At 37.9% G+C, this 18079-nt stretch overlaps 1 protein-coding gene across 1 annotated transcript in view; it reads left to right on the top strand.

The window, feature by feature from the left end:
- The window catches only part of FHL5 (four and a half LIM domains 5), a 56650-nt gene extending 51488 nt beyond the window's left edge, over positions 1–5162 (top strand). Inside the window, exon 6 of the mRNA XM_027551374.1 lies at positions 718–5162. Coding sequence (XP_027407175.1) covers positions 718–881 — 164 coding nt within the window. The 3' untranslated portion in view covers positions 882–5162. The remainder of the gene's footprint in view (positions 1–717) is intronic.
- The last annotated feature ends 12917 nt before the right edge of the window (positions 5163–18079 follow it).

The following is an 18079-nucleotide window of genomic DNA, read 5'->3' as shown; positions in this document are numbered from 1 at the left end:
AGAGAAAAGAACTAAAAGTCATTAAAATATCAGATACCAGGCTGGGAAGTATTCATTTATTTTACCTTAACTTTGCTTCAAAGTAAACAGGGTCACGAGGAAGGAAAAAATATTCTTACTTAGATAAGCAAGTAACTAAGTAAGTAACTTACTTAGATAAGATGTGGAACTTTGAAGTTCTGACTTCAAAACTTATTCCTTCTTCTCATTGCACTACCCTGAATTTCTTTATGTCTTGTGAAAATTGCTCAGCCATGTACAACTTTGCGACCCCCTGGACTAATACAGTCAATGGAATTCTCCAGACCAGAATACTGGAGTGGGTAGCCTTTCCCTTCTCCAGGGGATCTTCCCAACCCAGGGATCGAACCCAGGCCTCCTGCATTACAGGCAGATTCTGATCCACAAGGGAAGCCTTATGTCTTAGGCAATTGGGAACTGTCTCCAAAAATATGTGCTTTGTATACCCAAGTTCAACATTCTTACGCAGATTATGGGACAAAATTGACTGGGTATCTGGCTGGATCTCAAAGGAAGAACCTGTGGGTGTCATTCCTGAATAGATACAGGCCATTGCAGGTGGCATCATTTCTTGGTTACTTTCTTGATGCAGTCTTACTCACTGTTTTATCTCCAGCTCCCAGAAGTGTACCTGATAGAATGCTCCATCTTTTTGTTGAAAGAATAGATTACTCTTTTTCTCCAATTGCTTTACAGGTCTCAGAGGTGCCAAGTTTATCTGCTTTCAAGACCGCCAGTGGCACAGTGAATGCTTTAACTGTGGGAAGTGCTCGGTCTCCTTGGTGGGGGAAGGCTTCCTGACTCACAACAAGGAAATCTTCTGCCGCAAATGTGGCTCTGGGGTGGACACAGACATCTAGAAGGAGACAGTCCCTCCCCACCGGAAATCCACCTTGCTTTTGTTCTCACTAAATCCAAAACTCAACTGACATTGCACTTGACTTAATTTTTAGGAAAAATTCATGTAGAGTTTATAGCACAAGTGTTTTTGCACACCTTTTAATTGAACTATAAGGGCTCAGAAAAAGCACAGTCTAACAGAAATGAATACACTCTAAATCACAAAGACACCTTTTCTTGCAAAATACTGCACTCTGCTGTTAGAAAATATGGGAAAATATTTCTTTATTGTAATCTAATGTATAACCTATGCCTAGAAGTCATGGATTTTATTACTGAAAACTGATGTTTTTCAAAACTGCAAAGTAAGAAGGATACCAAGAGATCAAATTGAAAGACAAATATATGAGACTAATGTTTGCATTCCTCACTAGTTATACGTAACATGCTTGGCTGTTAATGGTAGAACAAAAATGGTCAGGGAAAACATCAGTAATCATCATATTTAGGTATTTTGTCATTTTATCATTCTTTTATTGTTCACAAGTACTAACTTTGGAGTTGAAAAACAAAGCTGCAATTTGCCCTCATCCTCCCCACGTCCACAAGTAGTTGGTTACCATATTTAATCAAAGGAATTTGAGAATTCTGGGCACCATGCCCCTCATTCTCTGCATAGATACAAAGGTGTCCTTTCCCCCCAGGGATAGTCGAAGCATAGGTTTCAACACATTTTGTGTTGAAAGCATTTCAAAGTCCACAATGAAATTTTTTTTCCTAAATATTTACATATTCCCTGAAAGAAAAGTCTATTCTTTCAAAAGAGCAAACCAGGATAATCATTGTCCCCAAAGGCAAACCTTTAAAGTAAATTGATCATTAAATCATCACTTGTGGAAATGAGTTTTAGGGAAGGGATTGTGTGTTGGAACATGACTTTCATCCAGATATCTAAAGGCATAATAGAATGCATAATTAGCTCTGAGCCTCACGCATTTTGCCTTCCAACATTTCACAGATGATTAATGAGGAGACATAAAAGTGAGTTTTAAAGAAATCTAGTAATAATAAAAACCTAAAAAGAATAACTCACTGCTGGTAATTCAGGACCTGTGAAGAAGCACAACAGAGCACTAAGGTCTGTAAATGAGGCTTCCTCCACACCTGGGCTATGCACATCACCTGTGCCGCTTACGTCATCCGTGTTACCTCCATCACCGTGCCTAGAACTTCAGTCTCTTACATCGACTCTGAGGGGCACTCTCGACCTCCAGGAGCCATTCTCCAAGTAAACCAGTGTGCTTACTGGTCACGGCCTCAATGAAAACCTATCACTATATGTTTATCTTTATACCACACATCTATTGATGATGGCCCTAACTAGCTGCCCCTGGACAAAAATTTCCACATTATGTAGGATAAGTGGAAATCAACCTCTGCTCTCATTCAACTGTGACCCTTGGTTATAGCGTCACGGGTGCAGCAGAGAGAGGTCAGGAGGAGAAATCCAGACTGACACGACATTTTTATAAGTGTCTACTCTCATATTAGTGCACTAAAGGTTCTGACTGAAGTCTAATTATTGCTGTGGTTGATTACAATGATTAAAATAGCATCACAGAAGATTCAATTAAAATTGTTATGGAAACACAATTTTTGAAAAAGTTTAAAATGCAAGAACATTTGGAGATGTCAGCAATTTAGAGATACAAATAAAAGGTCAGGCTTCATCAGCTATTTGAAAGACATAATTGTCCTTTTCTGGGTATTAACAATGCCAAGATATTTTCTCATATTAACATTTAAATGTAGGCAAAAATACCAATATTCTTCCTGCATTGCTTGAAATTGCACATGTAGAACTGAATATGCCAATTGTTCAATGCTTTAGAATAAACAGTGAACCATATATTTAGAAAGCCAAGCCATTCTGAATCTATGTGGATATACAATATGTAATACTGTCTCAGTTAATCAATTAGAAGTAAACATACAAAATGGTTTTTCTTAAACAATTGGTATCGTTCAGGCATTTTGCTGTGTGAGACTGGGGGGATGTGAGTATGCACATGATGGGGCATTTTACTTAATTCACAGAACCATTTCCAAGACAGAGATTTTGTCATCCTTTGAGAAGTGTAGCTAAGTATATCTTATCACTAAGCTACCTTCTAAATGTGGAATTATCTCTATTTTTAGAAGATATTTCTTCCATATTTAGTGGGTAGCTTAGTCATCAAACACATATTAAAGATGTACAATGCACAGTTAGAGCTCAAGTGCTATGATTCTGGGGTGGTGGGGAGGTAGATCAGGGTATGGAAGCATTGGAGTGCCAGATGCAGAGAGCTCATAAAAAGCACCAGTATAGACATAACACAGAGCAACAACAACTGAGAAAAGACACGATTAGACTGAGAAAAGACACAATTAGACTGACACATAAAGATAAAAGTAAAAATCATACATAATATGTGGTAGGTGGTTTAGGTCAATAAAAAGAAAACCCTCTAACTGACTTATCACAAGATAGAATGGAGTGTCTCAGAAAGCAGTGGGCTCACAAGATTCAGGGCATGACATCTGCACAAATAAGGAAGCAGTTAGAAACCAATCTGTGTGCTGAGAACAACCCAATGGCTTGGAAATAGCAGAGTAACTGTGCCAAAGAGGAAGAAGAAATGGGATTGCTAAAGAAAAGGGTCAGATGTGAAGGGAGAGTATGAACTCTTAGGATAAATGGTTTATACTTAATAGAATAGGAAAGAGAAAGTTAGTTACTGTTCTTAAAAAGAAGAGAAAAACATGTAAAGAACATTGTGCTAAGCATTATGACAATGTGTAAAGAACCTTGTGCTAATGATCGTATGTGGCCTAGAACAGAAGAGGGCAAGTTTCTGAAGGTGAAGATATACCTCCAGTAATACCTTTGATTAGTGGCTGCAGAAGTGAAGAAAGGGGCAGCAATAGGTAATGCAAACCAAGAACTAGATTTAATGATATAGATGAGTGAACAAGTCAATCAAATATTTTATGCTGTCATGTTGCAGTTAGAGATGAAAAAGAAAAATGCAGAAAAGAATTTCTGCTTTCATCGTAAGAGGAAGGGTGCCCAAGTCTTCAGTTTTCACTCAACAAAACCATAACACATCATATGGGCCTACTGGTTAAGTGAAGTGTAATGGTGCTACAGTCATGGGTTGAAAACTTACTTTTAAAAAAAGAAACATTAAATTGTACTTTGGAGGGAAAGATTGCTCAACCATGGTGAAAATGAATCACACTGTCAAAAAAGACCTTGGTTAAATATCACTGCAAAATTTAGTCCTACAAATGAAAAATTAACCTAAAAATGTACGTCTGTTTTAGTAATAATAACATCATTTTTTAAGGAAAAATTATTTTTTAACCTACTTTTGGTATATTGATAGCAATTCATGTTTTAAATAGGAAAAGATGGTTATAATATGCTTGAGGTGTATTTCATTGAGCACAGAAATTATTCTCAAATACAATCATAGATGTTCATTATTACAATAATATCATTTTTGCTTGTTTTACAAATTCTGATCTTCAAAATTTTATTATGCTAAATAAGTTTTCATAGTATATAGTTCTCAAACTGTATTTAGAGATTTATTTTTTACATTAACTGTGCAGTAAGCAAGATAGATATGGAGTAACTTTATAGTGTTTATATATGTCTATTACATAGTTATGAATTTTATCTTCACTTTTACAACACCTAAATTAGCTATCTGTTCAAATATCATTTCAGGGTATTAAAACAGGAATAGCATAATTCAATTCTGTCTGACCCAAACAGTAATAACTCCATATCTATGTTCTGTCTTCTAATGATCACATTTTAAAATATTCTAAACTAAGAATTATTTTAATTACTATATCTGTGATTCTAAAAATATTCTGTCAGAGATATCTCACTTCAGTTGAATTTTCTTATTTCTTATTTTGAGGTAGTCTTCTGCTAATTTCATTTAGGTACTGGAGGAATTTGTAAGACTCTTACTGCTTTTAATCTCTTCTTAATTTTGTCTAAAGCAAAATCTATATCTGTAATAGACTTCATGTAACTTCAGCTAATCCATACTACAAGCATCAGTTAAATTCTCTCTAGAGTTACATTAGACGACTCATTTAATGTCAGAATGTATTCCACAAAGAAACATTCAGAAAAATATCTCTCACCAAACATTTCCAGAGCATTTTTTTAAGTCATAGGGCTTTGAAATATATGATGAAATTCTTATGAATACTCAATAAACATTTACGTCTTGGAATGGTATTTCTTCAGTGAAATGGTCAGAATATTACTAGAAATTATACTTGCAGGGATAAACCTTTATCATGAAGCTCTTCCCCCAAAACTATCAGATCTTTAGATCTTCACTGTCTTACCAGAAACATTCCATAAGTCAGCTGGAATAACTGTAAAGAAATGTTTGGGGAACTTTGTGGTCCTCTTTCTAAGAAGAAGTAAAGGAAATTGATCGGGCTTCCCTGGTGACTCAGCAGTAAAGAATCTGCCTGCCAATGCAAGGGATGTGGGTTCGACCCCTGTATCCAGAAGATCCCTGGAGAAGGAAATGGCAACCCAGTTCAGTACTCTTGCCTGGAGAATCCCATGGACAGAGGAGCCTGGCAGGCTACAGTCCACGGGGTCGTAAAGAGTCACATATGACCGAGCACACCCATACACACCTGTTAAATGTGGGGTTGGAGGAGATATTTCTCAAACTGAGAATCAAAAAGGAGGGGAAAGGAATGGAAATGATTCATGCTCAAGTTTCAGTTTATACAGGAAGTAACAGAGTTTATGTTACTCTGAGTATTCAGAATGCCTGGATTGTATATCTCTGTGGTTGAGAAAGGAAACAGCTCACTGTGATAGAATTATGATCCATGTCACAGAGAAGCAAAGAGTATTTGGGTCAAGTATTTTCCCACGAATGGTAATAAACTTATGGAGTGGATGTCCATAAAGGGTTCTCTCAATGAGGAACATTAATGAGCTCAACAGACATCCATTCAATGACTCAAACAGTGACATTAAATGCTATTCCCATCACATCTAAAAACAAAAATTAGGTTTGACATTTATGGAAGTCCGCACACGGAATCCCAAAGGTTTATTCTTTATTTATACAAGTTACAACCTACTCCTAATTTGCCTCTGTAGCATCATTTACGAAGATATTTATCTGAGAACTCTAACCCAAGGAAATAAATGAGGGAATACGAATAAAGAAGAAGTGAAGGAAAAAAGAGTGGTAATAAAAAATTAACATTCCTGAAAAAAATAGAAAATTTAATTGATTTTTAAAGACATTTTTCCCTATAGTATAATAAAACATTTTCAAAACCACAAGGCATTTGAAGAAAGCAAAATAAATGGACAATGGAAAATAAAATTTGATAAAATTTGACAAGAGAACTACAATTTGATATCTGTCACCCAGGTAGCTCTAGTAGTAAAGAACCCACCTGCCAATGCAGGTGACGTAAGAGACACGGGTTCAATCCCTGGGTGGGGAAGATCCCCTGGAGGAGAGCATGGCAACCCACTCCAGTATTCTTGCCTGAAAAATCTTATGGACAGAGGAGCCTGGCGGGCTATAGTCCATAGAGTCGCAAAGAGTCAGACACGACTGAAGCGACTTAGCATGCATGCATAACCTCTCTCAAGGAAAAATTACTCTCAAATACTACCAACAGATACGTAGTCACCAAAGTCAATAATATTTACAGTTCCAATGCTGTCGTGAGGTATTTGCTATTGTTGGTCTTCCACTGCTCCTTCAAAATCTGACTATAGTAATATTTTCACTATATATATATATATATGTCTGTGTGTGTGTACTGATAGAGATGTTGATTTTTATATGTATCTATCCAATTACCATGTAGTACACCTTAAATAATTTTAAAAATTAAAAACAAAATTCTCCAGTTAGTGTCATCAATAGGGGCTCATGGCAATCTTGCAAACAGATCTCCTAAAAGAATAACAGTGTTAAATATTTTCCTTATATTTATGAGATAACTTTTCATGTTTGATACATTTGGCTCATTATTTTCATACACTGCTAGAGAGAGAAAGGTACTTCTGGAAAGAACTTTGGCAATGTATATAAAGAGTCTTAATGTTTTTTATATCCTTTTAACAAGAAATTCCAATTTCTAAGAATTTATACTGGGAAAAATCATTGGATAACCACACAAATATTTTGCACTAAAAGGTTTACTTCAGTATTCTTTAATAAGGTCCAAAATAAGAGAATAAATTAATTACGGTATCTATTCATAATTACTTTAAATTAGCCATTAAAAAATAAGACTAGGGACATGAAAATGCTCATGACTCAAGGTTGAGTGGAAATAAAATATTATTAAATATGTATGATATGTCCATGTTACTAAGTTTATTAATTTATGTGTGAAGAAAAACACTGCAAGGAAGTACAATAAAATATGAACATTAGTAAAATTTAAAAATTGTCTTCCAGTGGCATCTATGGCACTTGTTTCTCTTATGTCTCCTAAAGTCATACCTCCCTTTATCCATTTCTTTAAAATAGATATTCCTACATTTTCTCTGTCAATTAACTCATCTAGTTTCTTGACTTCAATTGCCTTTTCTATGTAACTGAGCCCAAATATACATGTCTTGCCTTCAATTTTCTTCTGAGTTGCAGACCTGAGTTTTTCTCTGCCTTCTGAACATCTGCAATTCAGTATCATGTGAACAGCTCACAACTTTATTATTCTTCCTACAAATTCCACTTATTATGTTCTGCATCTTAGTTAAATGTATCATCCAGACAAGGTCTTTAGATTTTATATCCTGGGCATTAGTCATTAAGAAAATGCAAATTAAAACCACAAGGTACCATTTCACATGGACTAGAAAGACTGTGATCTGTAAGTCAGGCAATAACAAGTGCTATTAAGATGTAGAGAAATAGGAACACTCATACACTGCTGGCAGGAATGTAAAATGATGCAGCCACTTTGGAAAACAGCTTGTCATTTTCTCAAAGGGTTAAATATAAAACTATCTAACAGCCCAGCAATTCTACTTCCACTTATCTACCTGAGAGCTATGAAAACATACATCCACATAAATGTTCATAATAGCATTATTCCTAATAGCCAAAGAAGTGGAACCACCCAAGCATTCAATTGATGAATGAGTAAACAAGCATAGCATAACCATTTAATGGAATGTTAGTCAAAAATAATAAATGAAGTGCTGACACTCGCCACAACATGTATTTTGAAAACGTTGTTCTAAGTGAAAGAAACCAGACAAAAAGATAATATATCTATGATTCCATTTATACAAAATGTCAGAAAATGCAAATTTATAGACAGAAAGTAGAGCCATGGTTTCCTAAGGCAGGGAGAAGGAATGAGGATATACTATAAATGGGCATGAAGGATCTTTGTTGAGGGGAATGAAAATATTCTAAAACTGACTTATGATGATGGTGGCACCACCACTTGGTAAAATTACTAAAAAAAAAAAATTATTAAATTGTATCCCTGAAATCAGTGAATTATCTGATACCCAAAGTACACCTCATAAAGCTTTTTTTTTTTTTTTAATCTGCCTTGGATCCCACCCCCTCCCGAATCCCTTATACCTAATTCTCATAAGAAAAGCCACAATTTAAAAATTTTCTCTTGCAAGCTTTGTCATTCTCCACAGGCTTCATTCCTTTACACTTCCTACACCTAGGAGTCTCCTGCCTGTCAAAATGTTAATCAACCTCCAAAGCCCAAAGTTATCACCTATGTCAAATCTTTACTGATATCCCTTAGAAAAAAACTCACCATTTTCCTCAACTTCTTTTACAATTTTGTGAGCAGTTTACATAACTTGATTTACATTACAGTCAGAAATGGGAGAAAGTCTAACTAAAAGATGATGGTCTTTGGAGCCAGGCATACCAGGTACAGGGCTCAGCCCTGCCACTTCCCTTGGTGTGTGACACTTGGTAGTTACTAAACTCTCTGAGTCTCGATTTTCCCATCTTGAATTGGGGATCTGTAATATAAGCTTCAAAATCCTGCTCTGAATATTAAATGAAATAGATGCAAGCTGCTTCACATCTACCTAAAACATTTCAGTTACTAAAAAACTAAATGTCAGTTATTGTCACCTTCCTTTCTACCCCTGCCCTACCCCTAGATAATGCTTTTGTTCATTATTTATAAACCCAGAGCTTAACAAAATGTCTGGCACTTGGTAGAAGAGCAATAAATACTCACTGAATTAAATTTTAGTTTTGAAGAGTTATTATAATAATATTTTATGTTATCAGTAACCATGATAAATATGTAAATCCTTTTTGCTTCTCATCTTGATTGTGTGAAATGAAGTTGCCCGTGTGAGAAGCAGCTAGACTGCAAATCAGCACCTGCAACTTCAAGCATCTGCTCTGAATTTTCTATTTTGATATCACTGCTTTCTTTGTCCAGAGACTACTGATCTGTAGGATGCACTTGTTTCAACCAGAATTCAGGAGGGTGTCTTCAGACACTTAATCTTCAGGTGCCCTGGAGAATAACTCTTTACTTGAAGTTTCCTTTTGGTTCCTCAAAATAGATTTTGCAATGCAGAGTAGCTTTTATGTCAAGCCAGACCATCCCAAATACGCCTGCCAAATATGGAGTCAAGCCAGCCAGCAAGTTTTGGATCATGTACTTACAGTTAGAAATGTAATTGTACTTACTTTGCTTAAACTCCAGAGTGCATTCTCTGTGTCTCACAAAAGGGCAGAGGACTTTAACCTATTGCTGAGTACAGACAGCTCTAAGCATCCTAAATTCTCTTATCGTACCATAACAGCATGTGTGGGCTGCCCTGGTCCTCCAGAGGTCCCCGTTTCTCTATTTCAGCATTCTCTTTCTGTTGACGGGCATTACTTCTCTCTGGACATAGATTCAGACTATTCACTTAATTACTTTGGAAGGAATTCCAGAAAACAGACATCTAAGCACACTTTTTTGTATACAAATATTTATCAATAAAGATTATTAATTAACAGCAGCTTTATTATTATTTTAACAGGCTTCCCTGGTAGTTCAGGTGGTAAAGAACCCGCCTGCAATGCAGGAGATGCAGGTGCAACAACTAAGTGTTTATCAATGGGTAACTGGATAAAAATCCAGGGTGTATCCATACAGTGAGATACTACCCAAGAATAAAGAGGGACTACTAATGCATGGAAAAACATGTATAAAAATGAAAAAAATCAGATAGCAATGACTGTAAACTGGATGATCCTGTTTAGTTGAATTTCTGAGGAAGTAAAAACTATAGAGACAGAAATCAGTGGTATTAGAGGCTGGAGGTGAGGGTATGAATTGAGAGGGTTACAAGGGAAATTTGAGGAGTGATGGTGGTGGTTTCATAACTATTACTTTTGTCAAAATGGTGTCTTTTTTAAAAAATCTGTGCTGTGCTAAGTTGCTTCAGTTCAGTTCAGTTCAGTCGCTCAGTCATGTCCAACTCTTTGTGACCCCATGAATCGCAGCACGCCAGGCCTCCCTGTCCATCACCAACTCCTGGAGTTCACTCAGACTCACGTCCATCGAGTCAGTGATGCCATCCAGCCATCTCATCCTCTGTCGTCCCCTTCTCCTCCTGCCCCCAATCCCTCCCAGCATCAGAGTCTTTTCCAATGAGTCAACTCTTCACATGAGGTGGCCAAAGTACTGGAGTTTCAGCTTTAGCATCATTCCTTCCAAAGAACAACCAGGGCTGATCTCCTTCAGAATGGACTGGTTGGATCTCCTTGCAGTCCAAGGGACTCTCAAGAGTCTTCTCCAACACCACAGTTCAAAAGCATCAATTCTTCGGCACTCAACTTTCTTCACAGTCCAACTCTCACATCCATACATGACCACAGGAAAAACCACAGCCTTGACTAGACGGACCTTTGTTGGCAAAGTAATGTCACTGCTTTTCAATATGCTATCTAGGTTGGTCATAACTTTCCTTCCAAGGAGTAAGCATCTTTTAATTTCATGGCTGCAGTCACCATCTGTAGTGATTTTGGAGCCCCCCAAAATAAAGTCTGACATGGTTGCCACTGTTTCCCCATCTATTTGCCATGAAGTGATGGGACCAGATGCCATGATCTTCGTTTTGTGAATGTTGAGCTTTAAGCCAACTTTTCCACTCTCCTCTTTCACTTTCATCAAGAGGCTTTTGAGTTCCTCTTCATTCTCTGCCATAAGGGTGGTGTCATCTGCATACCTGAGGTTATTAATATTTCTCCTGGGAATCTTGATTCCAGCTTGTGTTTCTTCCAGTCCAGCGTTTCTCATGATGTACTCTGCATATAAGTTAAATAAGCAGGGTGACAATATACAGTCTTGACGTACTCCTTTTCCTATTTGGAAACAGTCTGTTGTTCCATGTCCAGTTCTAACTGTTGCTTCCTGACTTGCATACAGATTTCTCAAGAGGCAGGTCAGGTAGTCTGGTATTCCCATCTCTTGAAGAATTGTCCACAGTTTATTGTGATCCACACAGTCAAAGGCTTTGGCATAGTCAATAAAGCAGAAATCGATGTTTTTCTGGAACTCTCTTGCCTTTTCCATGATCCAGCAGATGTTGGCAATTTGATCTCTGGTTCCTCTGCCTTTTCTAAAACCACCTAGAACATCAGGAAGTTCATGGTTCACATATTGCTGAAGCCTGGCTTGGGGAATTTTGAGCATTACTTTACTAGCATGTGAGATGAGTGCAACTGTGCGGTAGTTTGAGCATTCTTTGGCATTGCCTTTCTTTGGGATTGGAATGAAAACTGACCTTTTCCAGTCCTGTGGCCACTGCTGAGTTTTCCAAATTTGCTGGCATATTGAGTGCAGCACTTTCACAGCATCATCTTTCAGGATTTGAAAGAGCTCAACTGGAATTCCATCACCTCCACTAGCTTTGTTCGTAGTGATGCTTTCTAAGGCCCACTTGACTTCACATTCCAGGATGTCTGGCTCTAGGTGAGTGATCGAACCATCGTGATTATCTGGGACATGAAGATCTTTTTTGTACAGTTTTTCTGTATATTCTTGCCACCTCTTCTTGATATCTTCTGCTTCTGTTAGGTCCATACCATTTCTGCCCTTTATCGAGCTCATCTTTGCATGAAATGTTCCCTTGGTATCTCTAATTTTCTTGGAGAGATCTCTAGTCTTTCCCATTCTGTTGTTTTCCTCTATTTCTTTGCATTGATCACTGAGGAAGGCTTTCTTATCTCTTCTTGCTATTCTTTGGAACTCTGCATTCAGATGCTTATATCTTTCCTTTTCTCCTTTGCTTTTCACTTCTCTTCTTTTCACAGCCATTTGTAAGGCCTCCCCAGACGGCCATTTTGCTTTTTTGCATTTCTTTTCCATGGGGATGGTCTTGATCCCTGTCTCCTGTACAATGTCACAAACCTCATTCCATAGTTCATCAGGCACTCTATCTATCAGATCTAGGCCCTTAAATCTATTTCTCACTTCCACTGTATAATCATAAGGGATTTGATTTAGGTCATACCTGAATGGTCTAGTGGTTTTCCCTACTTTCTTCAATTTAAGTCTGAATTTGGCAATAAGGAGTTCATGATCTGAGCCACAGTCAGCTTCTGGTCTTGTTTTTGCTGACTGTATAGAGCTTCTCCATCTTTGGCTGCAAAGAATATAATCAATCTGATTTCAGTGTTGACCATCTGGTGATGTCCATGTGTAGAGTCTTCTCTTGTGTTGTTGGAAGTGGGTATTTGCTATGACCAGTGTGTTCTCTTGGCAAAACTCTATTAGTCTTTGCCCTGCTTCATTCTTTACTCCTAGGCCAAATTTGCCTGTTACTCCAGGTGTTTCTTGACTTCCTACTTTTGCATTCCAGTCCCCTATAATGAAAAGGACATCTTTTTTGGGTGTTAGTTCTAAAAGGTCTTGTAGGTCTTCATAGAACCATTCAACTTCAGCTTCTTCAGCGTTACTGGTTGGGGCATAGACTTGGATTACTGTGATATTGAATGGTTTGCCTTGGAAACGAACAGAGATCATTCTGTCGTTTTTGAGATTGCATCCAAGTACTGCATTTCGGACTCTTTTGTTAACCATGATGGCTACTCCATTTCTTCTGAGGGATTCCTGCCTGCAGTAGTAGATATAATGTCATCTGAGTAAAATTCACTCATACCAGTCCATTTTAGTTTCCTGATTCCTAGAATGTGGGCATTCACTCTTGCCATCTCTTGTTTGACCACTTCCAATTTGCCTTGATTCATGGACCTGACATTCCAGGTTCCTATGCAATATTGCTCTTTATAGCATCGGACCTTGCTTCTATCACCAGTCACATCCACAGCTGGGTAATCTTTTTGCTTTGGCTCCATCCTTTCATTCTTTCTGGAGTCATTTCTCCACTGATCTCCAGTAGCATATTGGGCACCTACTGACCTGGGGAGTTCCTCTTTCAGTATCCTATCATTTTGCCTTTTCCTACTGTTCATGGGGTTCTCAAGGCAAGAATACTCAAGTGGTTTGCCATTCCCTCCTCCAGTGGACCACAATCTGTCAGTTGTGTCCAACTCTGTGCAACCCTATGGACTATAGCTCACAAGACTTCTCTGTCCATGGGTTTCCTCAGGCAAGAATACTGGAGTGAGTTCCCATTCCCTTCTCCAGGGGATCTTCCAGACCCTGGGACTGAACCTGGGTCTCCTGCGTTGCAGGTGAATTCTTTACCACTGAGCCACCCGGGAATCCTAATTGTTCCTAATACCTAAAAATGCTATTGAATTTTATATATTTATCTTAGATCCAGGAAATTTGCTGAAATTTCCTACTAGTGTTAATGATTTTAACCTAGATTAGGCATACGTCTTGATCCATATTGTCTGGTCCTTAACAAATACCCACAACTCTGCTGCCTGCTATTATGCTCTATATGCAACTTCTAAAGATAGGGTAATACAAGTGTTCAGCTGGCAAATATTCAGAGATAGATCCTGAGACTGAAAACACTCTGGCTATTGAAATTTTAGTTCAGTTTCCATTCTTAGGTTTTTAATGAAATTTCTCTTCCTTAAATGAGGTATGTTTCTAGGTGCTGTAAATGAGGCCTATGCCAGTTTATGAGAGTTATCACCAAAACTCACAGCTGCTAGGATTCCCAAAAGCAAAATAAGGCCCTTTCATTTGTGGTTCATTCTCTAACATGGAATAACTGTTGAAAACTTCTTGGTTAATTACCTTTTTTGTGAACAACTTTCAGCTTTAAGGTGAGAGCAACCTCCCCTACAAGTCCAAGTGTGTGGCTAAGTCACTTCAGTTGTGCCTGACTCTTTGCAACCCTATGGACTGTAGCCTGCTAAACTCCTCTGTCCATGGGATACTCCAGGCAAGAATACTGGAGCGGATTGTGATTTCCTCCTCCAGGGGACCTTCCTGACCCATGGATCAAACCCATTATCTCTCATGTCTCCTGCATAGCAGGTGGGTTCTTTACCACTAGTGCCACCTGGGAAGCCCCCCTACAAGCACATCTGATGCTAAATACAGGCAAGTGTAGGTGACTCTGCTTAGCCTTCTTAACATTCCCCAAGCACAGCCTCCAGGGCCATGCCCTCACCATGTCTGCAGTGATGTGCGAAGTACCTGTGTTTATTTCCCACAACAATCTAATAAAGTGGTACTTTTAATTATTCCAATTGGGCCGATGAGACAAAGGTTTAAAGAGATCAAATAATTGGCTTGAGGCATAATGATACAGGTAGGTCTGACTCCAGAGTCTATGCTGCCAGTGAGGCTGACAATACAGTGTAATTCTGCCTCCTCTCTCTGCAGCAAGCCATCTTGCATTATTTTTCATATGCTTTCTTTGTGCTGGTCCAAGTCCTGCTCCACCTGTTGGATGTCTTCTAAGTCTGTTTTCTCCTTTTTGCTTCCACAGTTCAAGGCTTCATGACCTCTTGCCCAGACTTTTTAAATTGCATCCTACTGAAATATGTTTCTGTGCCCCTATGGCCTCTTCCCTACATCTATGCACACTTCCTTCACCAGATAACTATTTCTCAGCCACCTGATTGTGGCTCCATCTTACTCAGCAGCCTTTGTTGGCTCTCCATTAGGTCTCCTCCCAAATCTAGTCCCACCCTCTCTTCCCAGACATCTCTCTCAGGATTCTTTCTGCAATGGAATATGCATTCTTAAGGACAGAGTCTTTGTCTACATCATACATATACCTAGAACAGAGCCTGGCACAGAGTAGATGCTGAAATTAGTATTAGGTGGAAGAATGAAGAAATCTTCTGCTTTAACTGAATCTTATTACTCATTGAACCCAAAATAAATGTCTTATATTTTTCCCAACTTGATTCCATTGCTTAAAATATGTATCTGTGTTGTAAATAAGTTCATACCCACTGCAAGTTCATACACACTGCTATATTTAAAATAAAATGCCTTTCCATTTCCATTAAAATAAAATATACTTAGAGGAAATTTTTAAAGATTAAAAAAATGGAGTCCTCTCTACCATCTATACTTATGCAATTTAATTTCCATTAAAATGTATCCATTATTTAAGCTACAGCTCATAAGTCAACTTCTCCAGCTGGAAACACCCTCTCTCACCTCTGTTCTTTATGATAACTCTAGTCTCACACTCAATATATTTGCTCTGAATTATAGTTAATTCTCCCTCATTACTTTGACTCAAAAACAGGGAAATGTCTGATTCAGCTTTGTATTCCCTGTAATGTTGAGTATAAAATAAGCCTAAACAAATGCTTGTTAATTTTTTAAAGTGAATTTGGTCTCAGAACAAACCACTTCTGAACTTCTTCCCCATAAATACTGATACACACATAAACAACGACATTTTTAAAAAGTTAAATGTTTTAACATTGTTTTTAACAATGTTAAATAGTTAAAGTAACAACAATGTTAAATTAGTAAAATTACTAATGCCATTGAGACCAAGGACTTTGACTGAATTTCATCTTCTCAGCCACCCTCTGAGGTATGATCCTTATCACATGGGAAAGCCCAGGCACAAAGTTACCACAGCTAGTACAAGGGAGAGCCTGAATTTTCAATCAAGAGGTTTGGCTTTCAAGTTCATGCTCTTAAGCTTTTACACTACCACCCCCAATAATGAAAAGTTCAATTTTTTTGAAGTAAAGCAATGTTGTTTATTATTTTGAACATTACTTTGTTACTGAACTTTCATTGAGCCTTATTTATACTTTGGTAGCTAATTGCCCGGGTTGCAGAATAGTTATTTGTCTGGCAATGGGTATTTTGATGGTTGTTTTAAGCATACAGATCCTATTTAGGTTTTGTTAGATTTATACCTAAATATTTCAGTTATTTTGGAGCTTGTGATAGGTTTTATTTTTTAAAACTTGGATTCACCATTGTTCATTATTTTTTTGCAGAAATACAGTTGATTTTTATGAAGACCTTGTATCTGCAACTTTGCTAAACACACTTATTGGTCCTAAGAATGTTTTTGTAGATAGCTTCTGTGTAGACAATATTTTAATTTCTTCTAGTAAAGAAAAAATTTTATAAGAGCCAAATATAAATACATGCATCTATACCACAGACCTGTAAGTATGTAAACTTTTGGAATTGAACATTTAGTTCAGTTCAGTCCCTCAGCCGTGTCCGACTCTTTGCAACCCCGTGGACTGCGGCATGCCTCCCTGTCCATCACCAACTCCCAGAGTTTACTCAAACTCATGTCCATCGAGTCGGTGATGCCATCCAACCATTTCATCCTCTGTTGTCCCATTCTCCTCCTGCCTTCAATCTTTCCCAACAACAGGGTCTTTTCCAGTGAGTCAGTTCTTCCCATCAGGTGGCCAAAGTATTAGAATTTCAGCTTCAGCATCAGTCCTTCCAATGAATACTCAGGACTTATTTCCTTTAGGATGGACTGGTTGGATCTCCTTGTAGTCCAAGGGACTCTCAAAAGTCTTCTCCAACACCACAGTTCAAAAGCATCAATTCTTTGGTGCTCAGCTTTCTTTATAGTCCAACTCTCACATCCATGAGCTTCCCTCGTGGCTCAGCTGGTAAAGAATCCACTTGCAATGCGGAAGACCTGGGTTCAGTCCCTGGGTTGGGAAGATCCTCTGGAGAAGGGAAAGGCTACCCACTCCAGTATTCTGGCCTAGAGAATTCCATGGAGTGTATAGTCCAAGGGCTTGCAAAGAGACAGACATGACTGAGCAACTTTCACTTCACTTCACTCACATCCACACATGACTACTGGAAAAACCATAGCTTTGACTAAACGGGCCTTTGTTAGCAAAGTAATGTCTCTGTTTTTTAATATGCTGTCTAGGTTGGTCATAGCTTTTCTTCCAAAGACAAAGCGTCTTTTAATTTCATGGCTGCCGTCACCATTTACAGTGATTTTGGAGCCCCCAAAAATAAAGTCTCTCACTGTTTCTGTTGTTTCCTCATCTATTTGTCATGACATGATGCGACCGGATGCCATGATCTTAGTTTTCTAAATGTTGAGTTTTAAGCCAACTTTTTCACTCTCCTCTTTCACTTTCATCAACAGGCTCTTTAGTTCTTCACTTTCTGCCATAAGGATGGTGAGCATAAAGGAACTGGGCATATTTGGATTTTTATTTTGTGTACCCACAATTTTTTTTTTAGCAATATTAAGAGAATTTTCTTTACAATGAAAAAATGTTAATAAATCAATAAAAATGGAAGACTACCTTTGAGACAATTTGTGGAAAACTATTTGTCCAACTAACACTAAACCTTTCCTTCCCATAGCAGGGCATTCAGAAGCCATAGCTTGGTGACAATATTGATTTTTTAAAAATAAAGACCAGTTTATTATTTGAATTATCCACTAGGTGGCAGAAAACTGTTACCATCTAAAGCGACATTTCTAGATTAGTCCAGGCTCTTTGCTAAACTTCAGATTTAGGCAAATTGCTTTCACCTCTATGCTTTGCAATGCTGGCCTTTTCGCACATGGCATTTCAAAGCAAACAACTATTTTTAAGCTGGGAAAGAAAAATCAGAGGTTTTCACAGTAATAAATAGTAGGTATGAGCATGCTAATTATATGTTTGTGTTGCTTTGCTTTAACATAGTGGAAACAGATGCACAGACATTGGGTGAAGGGCTGAAAGCCTCCACAGAATGTTCCATCCAG

This window comes from Bos indicus x Bos taurus, chromosome 9, assembly GCF_003369695.1.
Source record: "Bos indicus x Bos taurus breed Angus x Brahman F1 hybrid chromosome 9, Bos_hybrid_MaternalHap_v2.0, whole genome shotgun sequence".
Lineage (NCBI taxonomy): Eukaryota > Metazoa > Chordata > Mammalia > Artiodactyla > Bovidae > Bos > Bos indicus x Bos taurus.
The sequence above is the reverse complement of the archived record's forward strand: the minus strand, read 5'-3'. Positions and strand labels throughout refer to the sequence as shown.